The 21,464-nt window shown below is 38.5% G+C and overlaps 1 protein-coding gene across 2 annotated transcripts in view; it reads left to right on the plus strand.

Moving 5' to 3' along the window:
* Positions 1-21,464, plus strand: part of Trpc5 (transient receptor potential cation channel, subfamily C, member 5) — a 279,520-nt gene that overhangs the window by 152,901 nt on the left and 105,155 nt on the right. For both annotated transcript variants that reach the window (XM_005404633.2, XM_013504508.1), the window contains exon 4: positions 12,841-13,362. In XM_005404633.2, coding sequence (XP_005404690.1) covers positions 12,841-13,362 — 522 coding nt within the window. The remainder of the gene's footprint in view (positions 1-12,840; positions 13,363-21,464) is intronic.

Raw genomic sequence — 21,464 nt, forward strand, 5'->3', positions numbered from 1 at the left:
TTTTCCCATATTCTAGTTATCCTTTACCTATGAGTGCTTTCCTATCAATTCCCAATGTCTATCATATCTCCTAGTTTAAATTAACTCTTTCAGGCTTTACACTAGAAAAACAATGAGGTGCTTGCACATGTATGTTTGATTTATTTCGCTTATGAGTATGGTCTCTAGTTGTGACCATTTGCCTATAAAAGCCTCGAGCACTTTTTAAAAGAAAGACAATGTGGATAGAAAGACTCAAGAAAATGAAAGACACTTTAGACATCACAGAGATTTTTGAGTCCGCCCCTCACATCACAGGCCCAGAGCTCTAGGAGGACAGAGGTTTTAACAGCCAACCCCAGGATGCCCTCCACAGACTAATTGCCTGAGACTCTCTCAAGTGTCTGCTCCCCAAATTCCAGTGTAACACCTATCAGGCACTCACTCCAGTTAAGTTTCAAACAGGCCAAGATGTGGCTCAACTTGCTGTTCTGGGAGATACAATCAGTAAATCTCGGCAGAGTCTGCATAGTACAATTTCTACAGCTACACAGAATCCAAGACCTGTGGAGGCATGGAGGGCTCCACCTAGATTTCAAAGGATGTCTCGTACAACCTGGGGTCCAGGCAGACTTATTGCAGGTATCAAGCCATCGCAGGAGCCCCCCACTAGAGTAATGCCAAGTAGGAGTGTGAGGTCAGAGATGCTGCACAGATTCCCCACCAGGGCATTGCTCAGTAGAGTTGCAATAGGACTGCCACTGAGACCCCAAAGCTGGGTAACCACCAGGATGCAGCTGCAAGAGCTTCAGTACAAGCTGAGCCCAGGAAAACCTTGAGGGTAGGGCTTTCCAAGGCCTTGGGGGCCCAGACGCCTCACCAGGGTGTGGAGAAAGTGAGACATGGAGTCAAGGAAGAATGTTCTGGAGGTTTAAGACTGACTGTGTGTTTCCCTACTGAGGTTTGGACATACATGGGGCTTATTACTGTTTTTTTTTTTTTTTCTCAGTACTGGAAATTGAACCCAGAGCCTTTGCACTGTGGTACATCCCCAGCCTCGCTTGTTTTTTGAGATAGGATCTCTCTAAGTCACTAAGTTACCAGGGCTGGGCTCAAACCTGCTATCTTCTTCCCTCTGCCTTGCAGAATACTGGGAATTACAAACATGTACCTGTTGTGTCACTCATTTCTTTTTGCGTATTTCTCCCTTCTGGAATGGGAATGTCTGATATGGCTTATATCTAGATGTCCCCCAAAGTCTCATGCGGTCATAGGTGGGGCATTTCAGAGGTGGCTGGATCTAGAATGTGTGATGCTGGGATTAAGGCTGTGTGATTACTAAATCAGTACATTGTTTGGTTTGGCATAGTTCTAGGTGTGAAGGCTACCTGCCCTTAGGGCCTAGGTAGAATATATAAGGGATAGAAAGAGGCCAGCTGTTTGTCACTTGTGGCTGGTTGCTTGCTTACTTTTGCTGTATTCTGCCTGCAATGAACTGTTTCTCCTCAGCCGTGTCTCTCCGCCATGGCATTCTGCCTTGGAACCAACCCACTATGGACTGAAACTTCTACAAACAAGTTGGGAGGAGGGCATTTTCTGCTCCATTGGCTCCATTCCTCTGTGCAGTGCTAAACATACACTGGCCAGATTTTCACTTCTGAAATTTTTCATATCTCAATAACAACTCACATTTTCTGATTTACTTATTTTTTCTCATTATATCACTTTCACAATTTCATGGAAAATGTCACATCTTAACTATGTCTACAATGTTTTCACAGAGGCTGGCACCCCAAAAGCCACTCAGTCCCCCTTTTACCTTGGCAATTTTTTGTCTTTTCTTTCATTTCTAACATTCATTCCAAGATGCACCTTACTTTTCGAGTCTATAGCTCCACTCACTCATTATAATCCATATTTTGCAATTAAAAATGAACAGGATGGTTCATTTAACTCTTTGTAACAATCTAGTTTTGAGAAAAGATATCTTTCCAGGTTTCCTCCAAGTAGCACTCTGAAGTTGTAAACCCTTACAACCTATGCAGTTAACCACAGACTTTTTTTCTCTAAAAGTTAGCAGCTATCTTTGAAAATTTAAAATCCTCCCTTTGGTGAGAAATAAACAATGGTTTAAATAAACAATGGCTTTGTGGACTATTAAACCTTGAACAACACTAGGCAATGTTTAACTGGGTCTAAATTAGATTAGTAGAAAATATTAATTAATATCCAACAAATCTGAAATACTTGAGATAGGTGTACATATTCAGTGTTGCAATTTTAAATTTGTTTATTCATGTTAATTATACTTTTGGTCTTTTTTAGTTAGAATGTGGAGTATAGTGATTAACACTACAGGCTTTGGAGCCAAATTGCCTGAGTTCAAATTCTGGCTCCTCTACTTCCTATCTATGTGAGAGAAACTTTGCTTCTGCACAGCTGAGTTTTCTCAGGTATAAAATAAGTATAATTATTTTGCCTATAGCATGGATCCATAAGGAAAACTAAATGAAGTATTCTAGCATGGAAAGTGCTCAGTAAACCATAACCATTAGCATTATTTTTATCCTTACTTCTCAGACGAATGATTGCCATTGTAGATAGATAGATAGATAGATAGATAGATAGATAGATAGATAGATAGATATACACACACACTTTTTTAAAAAATCAAGTGGGTTCTGTGACATTATCCTTCCTATAGTTGGAATATGGGTAGTGTTCTCCAAAAGTTCATGTGGCCAAATCTTGGTCCCTAAAAAGGTATTACTAGGAGGAGCTATAGAATTTAGGAGGTGGGACCCAATGGCAAGTCCTTAGGTCACTGTGGGTGTGCCTTCAGAAGAGATTGTGGGATTTCAACCAGTCCTCTCATTCTGCTTTCTAGTTTGTGATGTTACCACTTGTTCAAATATGTCCTTTTGATATTGTCATCTACTACTCTCGTAAGAGGCCAAACCAATAAGCCACGCAGTCTTGGATTTGAACCTTCAAAGTTAAATAAACTTTTTCTAAGTTAATTATCTTACATATTTTCTTACTGTAACATGAAGCTGACTAATACAATTCCCAAGTGAGTGTTATCCATTGTAGTCATCCATTCTAAGGTTTTAGTCTAAATTATTATATACTTTTGCCTTAAAATCAACCGACATGATCCAGTAACTCCTAGTTTTGATGGTTTTATTTTTATCAGAATCTAAGAAAAAGATTCTTTCTCATCTGATACTAATGGCTGCTCCCAAAGTAGCTCATACATCACCATTATTAGCCAACTAAACCTATAGGTAGACAGAGCAAGGAACTGGTAATGTGACTGATTAGATGCTGGTGTTCTGGACTTCTGTGTAATGTAGAGAAATGAAATTTCATTTCCAATAGTTCCTTGGACTGCTAAAAGAGATTTACCATTGATTGTATCTGGCATGTTAGGTTAGGGAGGAACGAACTCAGCAGATGGAAAAAGAACTATTGCAATTTCACTAAATCCAAGCACAAGACAAAAGATTCATTTCCAACACGGTGTTATCAGGCCAGCTATGTAACCAAGTGCCAGTCAGAGAGGTTGGTCTGTGAACAGATGGCATTGTGGGTATGAATGAAATAGCTCCTGATAAGAGTCTTCCATTAATTACAAATGGAGGGCTTAATTTCAAAAGCTTATAATAAATTCCGCCAAGGGTGCCTGCCTAAGTCTAGTAACAATAGGGTTCACAAAAATCCAAAGAGCAGATTGTAAGGATGAGGTTAATGGAAATGAATGTATCATTTTCACCCTTTGTGAACAATGACCTTGTAAAAGCTTTATCCAGTCCCAAGAGTGAGGAGAACGAAGTATACTCCTATCCCTCGGTGATGTCTTTTGGCAGTGGAATTTATATGAAAATATGAGGAAGGTAATATTAGCTTACTCTGCTCACTGCACTGAAGTGTTTTATGTGATGAGCTCTTCACTGGGTGGTTGTGTCTCATGTTTATTAATCTAGAAGGATCACAGAATATAATGCTATTCTTTCAACAAGTAGTATTAGGACAGATGTAGGAACAAAGTCATTAGGGGCCTGAATGCAAAGCCCAAGGCAGAGGCAGACAATGCAACTTCTTTTGTGATCATGTCCTTCACTCACATCATTGCACATCTTAAGATTCAGTCAAGTTGGTTGATGTATCAGGTTGTTTAAAAATACAGTTTTAGAGAATATGAACAAAATCTAATTTATTAGCCTGTTGATTTCTTTCTCCTTTTTCCCCATCTTCATCACTTTTTATCCCCTTCTGAAAAAACAAAATATGATTTTTAACAAGAAGCCTAATATTACTCAGCATGATTTTGGAGTTGAAAGAGATGGCAAAACATGTTATGAAACAGTAAAATTGAATTTGCAACCTGACCTCAATCTGAACATAAAACCACAGCTACAGGATAATTTGAAAAATAAAAACAGGCTCTATTATGATCCTCATGCAAATTTAAAGTCAATACATGTCAAAGATTTCATTGAAATCATTAATTAACAAGAGAACCAATAAGCCAAGGGTCAGCAAACTATGACCTGCAAACCAAATCTGCACTATCACCTGTTTGAGTAAACAAAATTTAACTGAAGGGCAGCCATGCTCATTCATTTACATATTATCTGTGGCTAGTTCTGAGTTAAAATGACAGAGGTGTATGGTCTACAGAACCTAAAATATCATGCAGCCTTTTATAGAAAAAGGTTGCTATAGATGATCGGGAGTGCTGAAATAAATTTACAGGTAGATGCACAACAATCGATTATCTGCAAGGCAATAATCAATTGCATTCCACCATATAAGACATATTTGCATTATAATGTATACAGTCATGAATTCAATAATTAAAAGCATATATAATCCAGAAAATATACTAGACAGGACCACCCTCTTTTCTTTTCTGCATGATTCTAAATCTTTCCCAATTTTTCCTAATAGTTGCTAGGAGAAAGCTATTTACAAAGCCTCAAGTAGTAGTAGAGTTCACTCTATCTGAAAATAGAATAAAAAACAAGCTATACAGTCGTTTGTAAGGCCCAGGAAAATCATTCATTGTACTTAAGTCACCACCAGTCTACTTCTTAAAATCTTATCTTTCAGCCAAAACCAAGGTGTTCTTTCTAGGTGTCACTGGTTAAAATACATGCCCTTTGCCAGGGACAGCTCCAGATAATTAATAATTAACAACTTGGTGTGGATTATTTTTCTTCAGCAATTAACTGATCAGTCACCTAGAATTACTCAAAGGCCCACAAACCTGGGTGGAAAACTGACAAAATTTAATGAACATAATCTATACAGAAGTAGTCTAAAATAGACAGCAGTACTGGTTAAGCCCATAAAGGGGTTTGCTTGATAACACTGAGTTAACAAACAAATAGGTGAAAGACAGCTCTGTGTTAACCTGTATTAAATTAGATAAATCCTCAAAAAGTACACAAGAGATGGAGAGGATGCTCTTAAGGCTTTCAGTGTTACAGCTGTGTCTAAGATATAGTGAAAAAACAACTGGTGTGCTTGGAGTGTGCTTTCATTTGGGTACTATCTTGGTTACTTTTTTCTTGCTGCTGGGACAAAATATCTGACGCCCAAAATTAAGGAAGGAAAGGTTTATTTTGCTTACAGTTTGTGGAGCTTTCAATCCATACTTGGCAGATTATAAGGCAGAGTGGCACGTGGCAGAGGGCTGCATCTTAGGGCGGCAGCACACAGCTAAGCAACAACCACACACCAGGGCAGAATTGGGGAGGAATGCCCTCAAGCCCTTTTTTCCTCTCCCTTACATATGCAAACTATCCACCCCAGGGCAGGTGTAGCTCTCACACCCACCAAACTGTAAAAGCCTGCCCCTCAAGCCTGGCCGCTTGAGGCTTTTGGGGGACACACAGATTCAAACCATAACAGGTACTTTTATAACATATTTGTTGTTATAATGACAGGGATAACCTCATAACTTCTAAATCCTATGTAGAGAATACACACAAAATCTTATTTCATCTTCATAATTCCCCCAGCTATTATTGTTCCTATTTCATGGGCACAAGACAAGTAAATGGCAAAGCCAAAAGATACACCTAAATTGCACTGTGGGAAAGGCCTCCTCAGCACAGTATGAGCACAGCCTCTGTTCTCCTATCTGCTGACTGTCTACTGATTTAGTCATTATCCAAAGTGCTTTGATTACCTTAGATCACAATTGTCTCTCTAGTCTCAGATATGTGATCACCATGTATGACTTCAGTGTCCACTTGAACAACCCAACTAGTATCTTGGCCTGCCAGCTCCTTGGCTTCTCCATCTCCCTTGATCTCCATATCCACTCTTCTTCAACCCACTGTGTTCATGTCCAAGCCAAAGCTGGTCATCATTCAGCCCTGCTCTACGATGGACATCATGCATTCCAGTGTCCCACTTCTGCCCAGTCTCCTATCTTACTAATTTACATACTCTGACTCTGTCTGCTCTTTGACTTCAGAGAGACCTCAGTTTGTTTCATGCCTCAGTATTGTTCCCGGCTTTCAGCCCTTATCTACCTGATCTGAAACTCATACTCAATCAATCATCTGCAGTACTTCATCATCCACCTCCTGTCATCCTTGGTGTAACCTCAACCCTGGCCTGATCCAACAACCTGAATCCTCCAGCCCTGCATGTAGATTATCAAAGCTGCTAAATGGGAGAAAGGTCACATACTTCCATGTATGGCTGCCATTACAAATTTATAGGCTCTAATTTACTTAAGACTTCAGCACTGCTGGTCAATACTTCCATTTTCCTTTAGTGAGTATTTTACAAACATTCCACATTTAATGATCAAGTCCAATTCCTGCTAGAAGTCCATTGGCTGAATTGGTCACTAAATGAGGAACTGTATATATTACATACATTACAATATTCAGAACAAAAAAAGGTCAAAGGAAACTCCATAGCCCAGTGTGGTGGCACATGCCTGTAATCCCAGCATTCAGGAGGCTGAAGCAGGAAGATCACTGTGACTTCAAAGTCAGCCTGGGCTACAAAGTGAGTTCATGGCCAGCCTGAACGACATAGTGAAATCCTGTTTCAAAAAGACCAAAAAAAGGAAATTCCAACTTGATGACTTTGCTTTTATTTGCGTAACTCTTATGTACAGTGCTGAAATGTATAACAGCATATAAAACTACAGTACTGTACTATAAAGTAGAATCAGCAAAAGTTATAGTACTGTACAAATAAGCTATATAGTATAAAAATATATTGAGGCTCTATAAACAAGATGTACAGAAGTGTACAAAAAAAAGATGGTTTACGTGTCCAAACAGCCCCCCTTGGTCTTAAATCTAAAGTTGTTAGGTTGTTAAATGAGCAATATCTGTGGTTATTTTCCTATCACTGGGACAAAATACCTGGTACCTGCAATGTAAAGGAGGAGAGGTTTATTTTGGTTCACAGTTTCCATGGGTTGAGTACATGGTTAGCCAGCTCCAATGCAGAAAATGTATGGTAGAATGCACTGACAGAGAAAAGCTGCTCAGGTCATGGTGGCCAGAAAGCAGAATGTGAAAGAAAGAAGAGCTGGGGACAAAAATATGCCCTTCCAGGTTACATCACTCGTGACCCATTTCCTCTGACCAGGGCCCACACCCTAATAGCACATCCAACTATGAAATCAGTCGTAGATTAAACCAGTGATAAGTATAGCAACCCCATGATCCAATCAGTTTCCAAACACTTGAGACTTTTGGGAGACATTTTTGATCCAAACCATAGTAGTCAGCTTCTTCTGTCTTTCCCCTAAGCAAATCTCTCATAAATTTAACTTTTCCCATGCACCCTACTATTTTTTCTCCTTCACTCATAGCATCTAAGCTCACTTCCTACTTCCAAAAGAAAACATTTTTACATGAGAAGTACTTCAACTTCCAGGCCTCTCCAATGGCATGCTTAACTATAGGTCCACTCAACTCACCTTTTTCCTCTATTCTCTGAGGATAAGACATCCTTCTAGACCAAGATCAAGCTCCCCCAATCCCACCTTCACTGTTCACCTCATCTCCTTATAGCCTCAGTCACCTTGAACCACCCATGAGCCCCATCTTTATCTGCAACCTCTCCTCTCCTCTGTGGTTCCTCCTCCCAAGCTAATCATAGTATTCAAGCTGCAGCTTCCCCTCCTTCCCTTCACAGCCACATTTCTAACCAGAGGCATGTGGTATTCAATCACAAACTCAGGGATCCAGAGGTTTTGGAAACTAGGGCAAAGATGAGGAAGAGCTGTGATTCGGCAATCAATAGAACAATGTCCCAATGCAAAGCTCTAGCATCTGGGATCTGGAATGGAGGAGGCTGAGGCAGGCCACTTGAGCACTTACTGCATCAAGAGTCAATTCCTCTGTAAACTGAGACATGACAAAGCTCTTTGTGTAGAAAACTGGGCCCAGATGTGCAGGAAAAGGGGAGACAGAGGCCAATCCCATTCACTCCTTCGTTTCAACTACTATTTTTACTTTAAGATTCTCACCTCCATAGTTTCAGCCCTGACCTCTCCTACAAGATTCACACTGGAATTATACAATTTCCTGTTATGACTTCAAACTCAACATTTCTTAAATTGAACTCTTGAAATACTTTGTTCTGTTCTTCCCCCTGCACTTATTATCTTAATTAAGGACAGCACCATTCAATCAGGGTTGCAATTTAGAAAACCAGTATCCTTGGTTTCTTCTCCTTCCCTTACCTGACACATCCATTGAATGTCTTAAAATCTGTTTTGTCCTATATGCCTCTGGAATCAGTGTTTAATTTAAGATCTTTGCCACCTCTTCACTTATATTTCTAGTGTCTTTTAACTAGTTTACCATTCTGAGCCTCATTCAACAATAGGCTAGAGCTTGATAACTCCAGCTGGTGACGGGTGTCTGCTTCTCTTCCCAAGTCTGTGTTCCACGGTGTCATATTGGCAGCTCGAAATTGGCACGGAGTGGGTATTTACACCACAGAAATCAGCAAACACTACAAATAAAGATCTTTTATTTTCCTCCTGTGGAGAACTGTTTGTTAAAAAACATTTACCAGTAAAAATACCACTACCTATTTCCCACATTTTGGCCAAGCTGATTTATGAAAGACACACATTATAAACTATGCCATTCTTCTGAATAAAACCTTTCAGTGGCTCTCAACAGCCAATAAATAATATCTAAGATTCTTAATGGCAGATGAGGCCTTTTATCATCTAGTCTCTCCCTAAATATGCAGCTGCTCCCACCCTTCCTTAGTCACCATTCATGCCTAGCATAAGGCTCACAAGCTAGTTGGGTCAGGTCACACTTGCCTCACATATGTACTTTGTTTGACTGATACACTATATTTAAATCTTTTAAACTAAAAAAAATTCTAAAACTTTTATTCTAACCCTAATTCCATATTTGTGACTTCTTTTAAAATATTACATTGGGTCCTCATTCACGCTTATTATAACAATTTGCAGCAGCTGCTCCCTTTGAAAGGGCATCACAGTACCGGTTCCTACCATTCATTTGTTCAAATTAGGCATGTAAGCCTGCACCTAATTTCTGTTATCTGTTTCCTGATTGGCCCTTTTGCAGATCATGTCATAAAGTCTAGATCATTATCCAAAACCACGCATCCTCATAGAATTTTTTTTGCATTGGCTAACCTGATGAGAGTGCACAGTCCCTGCACTGTCTTGCAAGGAAAAAAAAAAAAAACAGCATAACAATGAACAGAAGTGGTAGTATACATCTGTGGTCTATGGATCAGAAGTCTCCATGTCAAGGCAATATAACTGTGAAAAATGACAGACAGGAGGATCTGTCTCAAATTGTTGAAACCTCCAGGTAGTTTAGTATAGAACCAGTCTGTTAACTCTCCAGTGAATCTTGAAATGTCTGCCTTCTCACCTGGTCTGGGGAAGCAAAGGTCAGGGGAAATTTACTCATGTTGACCCAAATTTTGGGAGTTAGGTTTGTAAACAAGAGAGTCATTCTCTTAATTTGAGAATACATTTACTTTGTTTACTAAATGCTGCCTGCTGTCTGTCTAGCACTGTACTTAATGCTATAGGTGAAAAAAGCAGAACAGGACAGCTCTGCGTTTAGGACAGAACCTCCTATCTTATTAAGGACGCAAGAAGTAAACATGTGAAATAATTAGAGAATAATGTGAAGCAGCATTGGAAATGTGATTGCTTTGAATGTAACCTAATGTCCACAGTATTTAGGTGGGCAGCAAGGGATAGGTGAAAGAAGAGTAGAAGTTATTTTTTTCAGTTTTTCTTTTATTTTAAAGAAAAGGAGAATAAACAATAAAAACAGGGTAGAAGCTATTAAAGAAGCTAGATCTTTCAGTGTGCCTTAACTGGCAAAGAAATGAGGCAAGAGCTTCTCCACAAGGGGTTCCACAGGGGACTCAGGGAGAGCAGTGACTGAGCTGAGTGCAGAAACTGTGAATAAGAACACTGACTAAAGGAAAAAAGACAGTCAGGGTGGTCACAGCTGATCACTGAAGACCAGATTTTTAAAAAGATTTCCTTGGTGGTGTCAAGTACTCAGAAAGCCAAATGAAGGAACAGAAAGCTCCTTGTTGGACAGTGTATGTAGGTAGCTCTGGAAAACATTCCATATTTTAGATGTAGATAGCAACCTTTTGTCCCTATGACACAAGTGAAGCTAAGTAACATTCATGGGTATTTCTGTGTGTCTTGGACGTGCCTGGCAACATGGACATAAAAGAAAATAAGGAATGGAAAGAGTAAGAAAAGTAGAAAAGGCAAGTGATGAGAGAGAGAGGACAAAGGAAGAGCGGCATGGTAGAAAGCAGACAGTACCTGCAATCCAAGCCAGGAAGCCTGTGCTACGCGGTATCTTCCTCCAACACCTTTTGATGGTGACAGAGATTCAGGAATGCCTCTACCCAAAGAAAGGACAGATCTCCCAGATTTGAGTTCTTTCCGTTCTGGGACAGACTGTGACAAACTGTTCGCTTACAATTTCTCCCAATTCTAGGCTTTATGCCGATTGTGTTTATGTTCATTTCCAGGCCCACTCAGACCTAATTCTTCCTTAGCCTGTAGGTTTATTTTAATTTCTGAGATTATTCTTTCCTGTGTCCAATTTACTTTATGAGCCAAGTTGCTCATTTCCTGCTGTTTTGTTTGTAGCTGCTGCCTCTAAATGTTTAACAATGTTTATTCGCTCCTCCATCCTAGCAATTGATGACCAACATGTAGCCAGCTTTCAACTTTTCAGAGGCTGATGCAACCTCTGAGGGAAGGAAATAGGTTTCTTGCAAATCTTTCCACCTCTACTTTTTCCCATATTCTCTCTTTTTGGCTACTTCACTTTAGGGAATCCTTCATGCCATGTGGGAGGGAGGAAAAAGCGATGAAAAATGGTAACTCATTCTTTTGTCAAGTGGCCAGTAATGACGAGCTATTTTTAAAGAGGTTTGCTTTTGTTTTTTTGTTTTTTGTGTTTTTTTGGTATCAGGAATCAAACTCACAACCTTAGGCTTGCCAGGCAGGCACTTGTGCTGCTGAGCTATATCCCTGGCCCTTTTAAAGAGGTTTGGAAAGTAAAAGAAAGACACTATTAATTAAAACAATATTTGTCTTTTGTGAGAATTTTAATTATTCATGTTCTGTTCTCCCCAGTTAAAATGAATATTAGGAGCTGTTTACTTGTTTGTTTTTCCTTAAGTGTAACAAGACCAGTATTTTCCAATCTTCTGGAATCTTACCCAGCTCTGCCCCTACATAAAGAAGCTTCCTTATTATTCTAACCTTCCCTGTACTATGACTCTGGATTTTACTAAAGCTTAGACTCCTCTGTGTGTCTAATGTGCTATCGCAGTTTCATTATTGGACTGAAAACAAACTGGGTCCCAAATGACCTACATTCTAAGTCTGAAAATTTTTTAAAAATTCATTGTTCAGGATCTGCTTCCCCAGAAGTGCTGCTGAATACCTAAAGAGCTCCCCACACCTTTCACCTATACCTATTTATGCTAAACAGACCTTTCACTTGTACCTACTATTTAACATAACAGACATAACAATTTCATCAAAGGACATTTTGCTATTATTAACCCATTCATAAGACCAGAAGTGCTCATTTACAGAGTGATTATTCCTGACAAAATCAAATAATTTTTACCTAGAGGAAGTTGAATGAATCCTGTCTGGCCTTGGTCTTTGGGCTGCTGAATTGCCTTATACAGTATGTACACAGTAAATTTAACTATTTGAGGAAGTCTTCTCTTCAGACACCAGGGCTTAATTTATATAGTCTTTAAAACGGTTGACTGGCTGTTTTTAACCTTTCAAACAAGTATTACTGCAGTCTTGAGAACTCATTTGGAACTGAACACATAGTAATAAGTAGTCAACTAACTTTGTATAAGTTGATCTACCCAACTAAACTTCAGAAGGTCAGGACACCCAACACTTTAGTCTTCTCTGTGTTGTCTCAGATGGAACTGGGTATGTTGTAGTAACATAATGTAAGAGCCAAGCTCTAGAGTCATACTACCTAGGTTTGCGCCTTGGTTCTGCTACTGAAAACCACATAACTGTGGGTATGTTCCTTAACCTCTCCATGTCTCAGCTTCTTCATATAAAGAGAGTATTTATCTCACAAGGTTGTCGTGCATATTAAATAAGTAAATCCATGTAAAGTGCTTAGAACAATGCCTGGCACACAGTAAGCATTCCACAAACGTTAGCAATTCTGATAGGAAGTGGCAACAAAACAGAGATCTCCATTCGTATTTGATGAGCTCTATGGTCCTTCTCTCTCCAAATCTTAATCATGCCCTTCTATGCTTCTCATTTTTGTACGTATGTAGGTTCCCACACTGATGATGGACACCCAGTTTTCTGAGTTCACACCGGACATCACTCCCATCATGCTGGCTGCCCACACCAACAACTATGAAATCATCAAATTGCTCGTCCAAAAACGAGTCACTATCCCACGGCCTCACCAGATCCGCTGCAACTGTGTAGAGTGTGTGTCCAGTTCAGAGGTAGACAGCCTGCGCCACTCCCGCTCCAGACTGAACATCTATAAGGCTTTAGCAAGCCCCTCACTCATTGCCTTATCAAGTGAGGACCCCATCCTAACTGCCTTCCGCCTGGGCTGGGAGCTCAAGGAGCTCAGCAAGGTGGAGAATGAGTTCAAGGCTGAATATGAAGAGCTTTCTCAGCAGTGCAAGCTCTTTGCCAAAGACCTGCTGGACCAAGCTCGGAGCTCCCGGGAACTGGAGATCATTCTCAACCATAGGGATGACCACAGTGAAGAGCTTGATCCCCAAAAGTACCATGACCTTGCCAAGTTGAAAGTGGCAATCAAATACCATCAGAAAGAGGTAAGTTGAGATCATCTCTGCTTTCAGGACATCTTCGGGCTTCCAGAGTCCAGAACAAGAGAGCAAGAATCAGCATTTTTGTACCACTTAGACCTCTAATAGATGAATAGTTAGACAAGTCTCATAGATAGGCTCATTCATCCAAGACACAGACAGCCTTTGTGTGTTTTCTCTATGACCAGAAAAGCAGCCACGTGATTCATTGATGGGAAAGCATTCATTCACTCATGTTTAGGGAAAAAAAGTAATGATTGCAAACTAAGATAAGTACCCCAAAGGAACAGTGTTCTGTGATATTTCACCCTATATACTGGAGCTCTAGACAGTGAAGAAGGAAGGATTACCATATACATGCTGGTGACTATTGGCACGATAGAGTCCCTGGCAGCCCTTTAACAAGAATACTGAGATGTACATTTGAAAGATGGTTTCTTACTCAAAGTTTGTAGTTCTGTAGATGGCTGAAACAACAATCTGCTACGGTGTGACCTCCAAACACAGGGTCCACCATTTGAGGGAGGCCAGTTCAAGGGGATCACAGGAGAGGGTTCGACTTTCCACTAAATCATATGTACAATCTAATAAATGCTGTTTCATACCACCTTATCAAACAGTTCTGGAGAGACTTGTAGAAAATCTGATTTCTATCTCTAAGGAGACACCATCATACCTCAGAAAGCACAAGGGCAACTGAAGACGGAATTCCAATGCACTAGCTGTGTGACCTGAGAAAAGTCACTCAAATTGCCGAGGCATTAATTTCTCACTTATGAAATAAAGTCAATAATAATTTCTCCATTTCATGTGGCTATTGTGGGATATGAGAAAAGCTAATATTCAGTGCATGCCATGGGAAATGTTTTCATTTACATTTCTATATCTCTTCCATTCTACCTTGAGTCAGATCCAAACAAGTGGGATTGAGAGGTCCCTGCCAGTTGCAGGCTAACTACCAATGCCTTCCCCTCATGGACCCAGGCTCTGAAGCAAATCACATATTATTTTATGTATGTTCACCTGGTGGGATATATATATATATATATATATATATTTTTCCCGTATGACCTGAATCCATTCAAAATGTTTACCTTTCATAGTCACTGTGACTTTGGATAAGACCCAGAAGTCACATAGTGGCAGATCCAGTGAATAAGGTGGGTAAGGAGACATTAATGTTTTTGTGACCCTGTCTTTCTGTTGGATGGCACTCGGCAGCAACAGTCAACATTTTTGATCACATCTCATACTGACACTCATGAAAGAGGACTTCCAGAACTGCTTCAGAAAGTGGCAGGGTTATGGGATATGTGTTTGAAATGAGAAGTATTTTGAGGGGAATCAATGCAAGGTGTCTTTTACTGTAGTAACTCTTTTAACATCACCATATATTTTGATCACATATTACATATTTCTATTAATGATATGCAGTAGTTTCAATGTTTCTTTGCTTTATATAAATTGGTATAATACTGTGAGAAAGAAATCATGTGTTTTTATAACATGGGTTGTTTCTAAGTGACAGAATGGCTAATATGAACAGAAAAATTTAAAAGATACTCTAAAATATGACTGAATGTTGCATTTCTCACTTACCTGGATATGAAATTTAACTGCTTTAGACGTCACCCACCACCATGAAAGTTGATGAAACATTTATTTTCAAGATCATCTTCCAACTGTTTCATGTCTGCACCTCTTCTGCTCATATAACCTTCAGTTGCCACTCTTAGTTCCTGCTCCACTTGGAAACCACCCTGATGACTTTTTCACTCCTACGGGGATCTGTGAGGCATATGGCCATGAAATCACCCTTGGCTTCTCGTTAACTTCCCTCCACCCCTCATTAACCTTCACATCACTGGGCCAGAGATATAGCTCAGTGGCATAAGCACCTGCCTGGCAAGCTCAAGGTCCTGAGTTCAATTCCCGATACAAAAAAAACCCCTTCACATCAATTGCTGTTTTAGTCCTTTTACTGTCCTGAAACTATACCCTCTGTGTTCCTTGTTTTATAATTTTTTTGATCACTGCTATTATAGAGTACTGTCATGTACAGTATACTTCTTAGTCATCATTACAGCAACCTGAATGTGCCAAGAAGGTATATTTCTTTTTACTATCAGAATAATGCATCAGAGATCCCCAAATTGATTCCTGGGGCCAGTTGCTGAATACATTAAAGAGGAAGGAGTCATTTTTATTGTGGTAAAATATCCATCATTTAAAATTTGCTATCTTAACCATTTTTACATTTATAGTTCAATAGCATTAAATACATTCATGTTGTGCAACCATCATCACTAGGATTCCTTTTTGAAGATGGTAAGTTTTGGGGTGTCTTCTTTCAATAATGAGCAAATTTAATTAGCTTCATATTTTGCAGAGCATGTTATTTTTGTAAAGCTGGCAAAGGAGTGCTTCTTCACTATTCAAAATTATGGATATTCATCAGTAATATAAAATCAATCTAAAAATACTGTATTTATGCAAAGATCAACAATTTTAAGCTTAGTTCTATTCACTGATCATTGTAAATCAAGTCAATGGGAACTCTTGCATTTAGCTCAAACTTTAATGCCCTAGCCAAAGACTTTAGAATCATTTTGAGACTTATTTATCTTGCTCCAAATTTTCCAAGATAAATTATCTTAGCAATGACCATTGTTCAATTTTAGTTTAGTTTATCATCAAACTAGGCCTTTGTAGGTAAACGGATGCAACTAGAGACCATACTCATAAGTGAAATAAATCGGACCAGACGAGTAAACATCATATTGTCTCCTTGGTATAGGAACCTGAAAGACTAGGTAAAACTCAAAACGTACAATAGATGATAGAAAAGGGAAAGAAATTGCTCAAAGGAAGGAATGACTGGGGTGAGGGAAAGAAGAAAAAAGAAAGAAGGAATGCAAAATATATATATATATATATATAAATAGTTGCAATAACTGTATTGCTGATGTCTGATGGTGTATTGAAATGAACAGTTACTGCTAACAAGTTTCTATGTTCTGATCGACTTTGCGTGCTTGTGTCTGGTGGTCTGAGCAACTGATTTGAAGGTAACAATATGCAATGGAATTACAATGGTGAACTCATACCATCTTGTCTAGTGATACTCTGTATTATCTGTAATGTTTTCTGCAAGAATTATTTTCTTATTCTCTTTAATGGTTTGAGCAATCTTTCCTTCTTACATCTGGTAATCTGAGCAATGTAGTTGAGGATAGCGATATGTAATGTAACAACCACTGTTGATTCGTATTATTTTGTCTTGAGACCCTGTATCACTTTGTTCTTGCTCTGATTTATGTTCATGATACTGGTATGCTGCTACTGTTCTATTTTTTGTTTTTTTTTTTGTTTGTTTGTTTCTCATTTACTACTCTCTTTAAAATTAAGAAAAAATAAAAATAAAAAATAACAAACTAGGCTATGCTGATTAGCAGGTCAGACTTGAGAATTCCAATGTATCTTAAAGTGTGTAGACTATGGATATTGCTTCGGTTATGTAGGCATCAACCTATAAACCCCTTCTGACTTGTAGCTTCATTTCCACTAAAAACTAATCCATCTCAATCTGAGAATTACAGTTTGTTTTTTAAATCTCAGGTCGTGAGTCTCAAATGAGTACAGACTCTGATTTCTCTCTGTTCAATCCGTGTATCTAGTTTAAGGATGAGTATTCACATCTTGAACAAATCAGCAATGTCTTTGAGGTGTTTCTGTAACTTTAACCTTAGTATGTTCAATAATAAATATAATCATGTGAGTTACTGAGGTTCCAGTGATTAAACAGTCTGTGGTTAAATCTCAAGTTCTGGGGGCAGCAATAATTTTTCTCTAAAAATTAGATGTGGAAGAGCTGAATTCCAAAGCTAGTTAAGGTTTGTCAACATTAAAATTTTAGGAGATACAGTTTCAAAAATCCCAGTGTTTCCTCAAGTTTAAGAATATAATTACTGAAAACCATTACTATTCTCAGAATTTGTCATAATATAAAGGGCATCTATGCTTGTGTTTTGAGCAACAGATTTTCTTAATGACATCTTTGATTAAAGGAATATGAACAAATTGTTTCATAAGTGTGCACCCAGCAGTGAACTTTACATAAATCCTTGTATTAAAGTAGAAAAAATAACTCGAGATGTTTTCAGCACATTTTAAAATCATTAAAATGAAACTATGACAGGAGATAAAGAGTTAAGTGGTTTTCCTTACTCTGCTAAAAGGATGCTCTATTCTTCGGAGGTATAACAGTGATCATCTTCAAAAATTCTTTACTACTTTGAGGAGATGTGATATTCAAGACCAATAGATGGCTGTTATGTCAATATAAATAACTCCCAAATAACCTTAGGAACTAGGAATTATTTTTACTTTTGTTAGAAAATTTCTATTAGTTGGCTAGTTGGTTTGTAAGCATTATATAGATGGAAGAAAAGCAAGCTTTAAATGTGTGCTAGAGGGAGCAGAGTCCCTGAGAAAACAGAAAGTGTACCCAAGAGAAATCACTAAATATTTCTAGTCTATTAAGATAAGGTTATCTGCATAAAAACACAATATTCATTCTACTCAATGTAAAAAAAAAAATAATTGTAAATATCTGTTTGGATCATGGTGGGTTAATAATATTCAGAGTTATGTAAGTCCCTCAGGAAAAACAATCTTAGCTTAAAGGGAATATAATTTATTATTCCCTGAAGAGTTTTTTTCCTTGTTTTTCCTTACTATTCCTACTAGAACTCAAATAGGCTCCTCCCTACAAAACTTAATTTGATGACAAACAAGCTCCTAAGAATGAAACAAAAGCTGATTGCAAACTATATATAACTTTGACATTAAATAGAGTAAGGAAGCTCTGATCTCTTAGAAAACGGGTGTAAAACTAATGCATAATCTTTACATGTCAAATAGACTCTTAAGTGTTCTCATAGACATTTTTCAGATATCCATGAAAAGTCTTGATTCTGTGTGTGTCAGACATACCAAAGACTGAAAACTGTCGCTTCATGTGTTTTTATTACCACTGAAGATAATCAGAAAAATCATCATAACTCTTATTTTAAAAATGATAAAGGAGTATATTCAGAGGTTTGTTCTAGATCATCTGACAAGCCAGAAGCAGAATGTCAGGCTGTGATACAAAATTCTCTCTCAGGATACTCTACTACCTTCTGCTGAGTGGAGTTTTTTTCTTTCTTTTTTTTTTTTTTCCGGTACCGGGAATTGAACTCATGACCTTGTGCTTGCCAGGCAGGTGCTGTGCCACTGAGCTAAATGCCCAGCCCCTAGAGGGAGTGAAGTTCTTTTATGTCTGCTTAGTAGCCTCCAAATTCACCACCAGGTAGTTTAAAATGACCCCAATTTTTTGGCTTTTTCATGAAATTTTATTAGTTAAAATGTCTTAAAACAATAAAATGGTTAGGACCAATGTTTAGTAAGGATCATAAGCAGTTACAATATAATAACTGAAAGCAATCATCACACATAAATACAGAAGTACGCAGCCAAAGCGCAGATGGATGAAGATGTCTGCTATTATCTAAGTGCCATCTACCACTCTATTCCCCTTGGGTTTAACACCTTTAAGCCTGTCTCAGAAGAACAAGCCCCTCTACCTCTCTATTCCTCCATTCCATATAACAACTGGCTTTGGTACTAATCTCAAGATCCTGAAAAGGGCTAGTCTGGATAAAGAACAAGCTACTCTTTCTATTCTCCAGGAGGAGATTCAGGATTTGATCAGCAGCATCCAGTCAGTGGGCTAAGTTAGTTCACACTTCTTCCTCGAATAGAATGTTTAGATTAGTATCAATGTCTTAGTGTTAGCTAAGTTGCATAAGACAAAAGTAGGTTGGTTCATTAAACCTGCTCAGGAACAAACCCCGTACAATGGCTTTCTACCCTAAATGGTTGTTTAACATCACAACTTATGAACATTCTACTCTCTCCTAAAAACAACAACTCCCAGTTCTTATTCCTAAGTATTTTTTCCTAAATTTAACTCTTATCACTACTAACTATTTGTAATTCTGTTCCACATGGCAAACATTAATTGATGAAATAGTCTCTTTGGAGTAGGATTACATCTTAACAGTTCTTGAACACATATAATCACACAATCAAAACAAGCACTGAAGTATGTCTAATCTCAAGGTGCCATTACAGTGCAATCCTTCCAGGAATCCTGTTATATAAGAGGCTAGCCAGATCCACATACTATGAGGTTGTAGCATCTTCCTGCTTTGACTCCTAAGGGTTGTATTGGCAGGTGTTTTACAGACTTGTTCAAGTCTTGTTTCCAGGTCTGGAGTAGTGTTACAGATTCTTCTTGTTGTTACTTTAATAGCCTGCTTGTTGCTTCAGTTTTCTTCCAATACCCGAAGAGTTTTAACAAGCCCAGTAAAATTCACATTCTAGAGTTCTACTTGAACAAAGAGACACTCTTCAGCATCTATCATGTTCAAGGAACAGAACACTCTGAAGTTCTTTTCAGGCAGACAGTTACCCTTCAGTATCTATCCTGTTTGAGGAACAGCACCTTCTAGATTTCTACTTGGACAGATAGCTATCCTTCAGTATCTACTGTGATTGAAGAACTGTATGTCTTTTTTCCAGCTAAACTGCTCATCAAATAGAACTTACCATAGACTACTGGTCTCTCTTTGGATGTGTTTTCTGATCTTCTCCAGGTTTTTATGCTTTAAGTTTTATTTTTCCACAAATTATAGCCCAATTTCTTAAAGCCCAAATTCCTTATGGGAAGTGTCTATCTTCTCTGGTTGTCATAAACTTTAATTAAAGCATAGAGTCTATCTTTTTAACTTTTATCAGGTCCTTTGTTACTATAAGTACTAAATGTAAGAATACTAAATTATCACTAAGTATATAGATTTCCTTGTTTAACTGCTATCCGTGATATCTGCAAATTGTTCCTGTTGGGATGGAGAGATAAGCTGATTCTTCCTGGTTTCTCACTATTCTATTTAGGTTACTTTGGCACAATCCTTTTGCAGTGCCAAAATTATATGCCATTTGGAACATAGCTGTGTATCTATAGACTCCCTTCAACTGGCAAAGTAAGGTTCGGTTTGTTCAGTTACTGTAGCAGCAAAGTTTCACAATCTGCTTCCCAATGTGGCCTGTTAATTACCCACAGTCATTGTTTGAAGAGATAATTTTATTTTCCCTATTATTGCCTTTGTCTGCCCATCCAAGACTCCTGGATCCTCCTGTGCTCTTATCATTCTATCCACACAGCTAGAAATCTTTCACACTAATATGTTAAACAGTGCTATACATTCTAATTTTTAAAAGGACCTATGGTAGCTTTTCTGAATGTAACTATCACTTTATTAAATTGGTTAAATCACTTTATCCTGAAAGTCAGCAGTTAAACTGACTCACGTTTCTCCTACTATTGGCCATTCAAGTAAGACCTGGCTACATACTCTAGTTCCCCATATTTATCTTTAAAGGTAGCTCATTGTCTATGTATATAGACCTCACTCAATATTAGATGCAACCTGTGTCATCTATATTAAATGCCGTTGTGATTCTTTTGACTGTAATATGCTTTGGGACTCTGTGTAAGTGTGGTCTGGTTCCCACCAGTGTGGTCTGGTTCCCAGCAGTGTGGACTGCCTTCTACATATCACTTCCTCATACTCTGCATACACCACATTGCTGATGGTATACCTTTACGTATTTACCTAGGTTGTTGGCTATGTCATGAGATGCAAAGGCCAGTCTCTAAGAAGGCAGGCCATAATGTCCATGTGTCTTGTCTGAAGGATAGCTAAATTTCCTTCACATTTGTTCCTTCTCCATTTTGATGTGACAGTGCTCCAACTACTGAATTTTCCCCTTCTGGTATATGGAGAATTATGGCTAAATAACAGTCCATTTTTTGTTTATGTTCATTACTGATCCTACTTTTCAGTAAAAAAAAAAAAATGTATTGCTATGTTGAAGGTATAGCAGGTCCACTGTGGCAAGGCTACCAACTATTCATTCTAAATTCAGCTCCATGCAAGAAGATGCACTAGGGGCTGGGGATTTAGCTCAGCGGCAAAGCGCCTGCCTGGCAAGTGCAAGGT

The sequence above is a fragment of the Chinchilla lanigera genome, unplaced genomic scaffold (assembly GCF_000276665.1).
Source record: "Chinchilla lanigera isolate Chin_1 unplaced genomic scaffold, ChiLan1.0 scaffold00089, whole genome shotgun sequence".
NCBI lineage: Eukaryota > Metazoa > Chordata > Mammalia > Rodentia > Chinchillidae > Chinchilla > Chinchilla lanigera.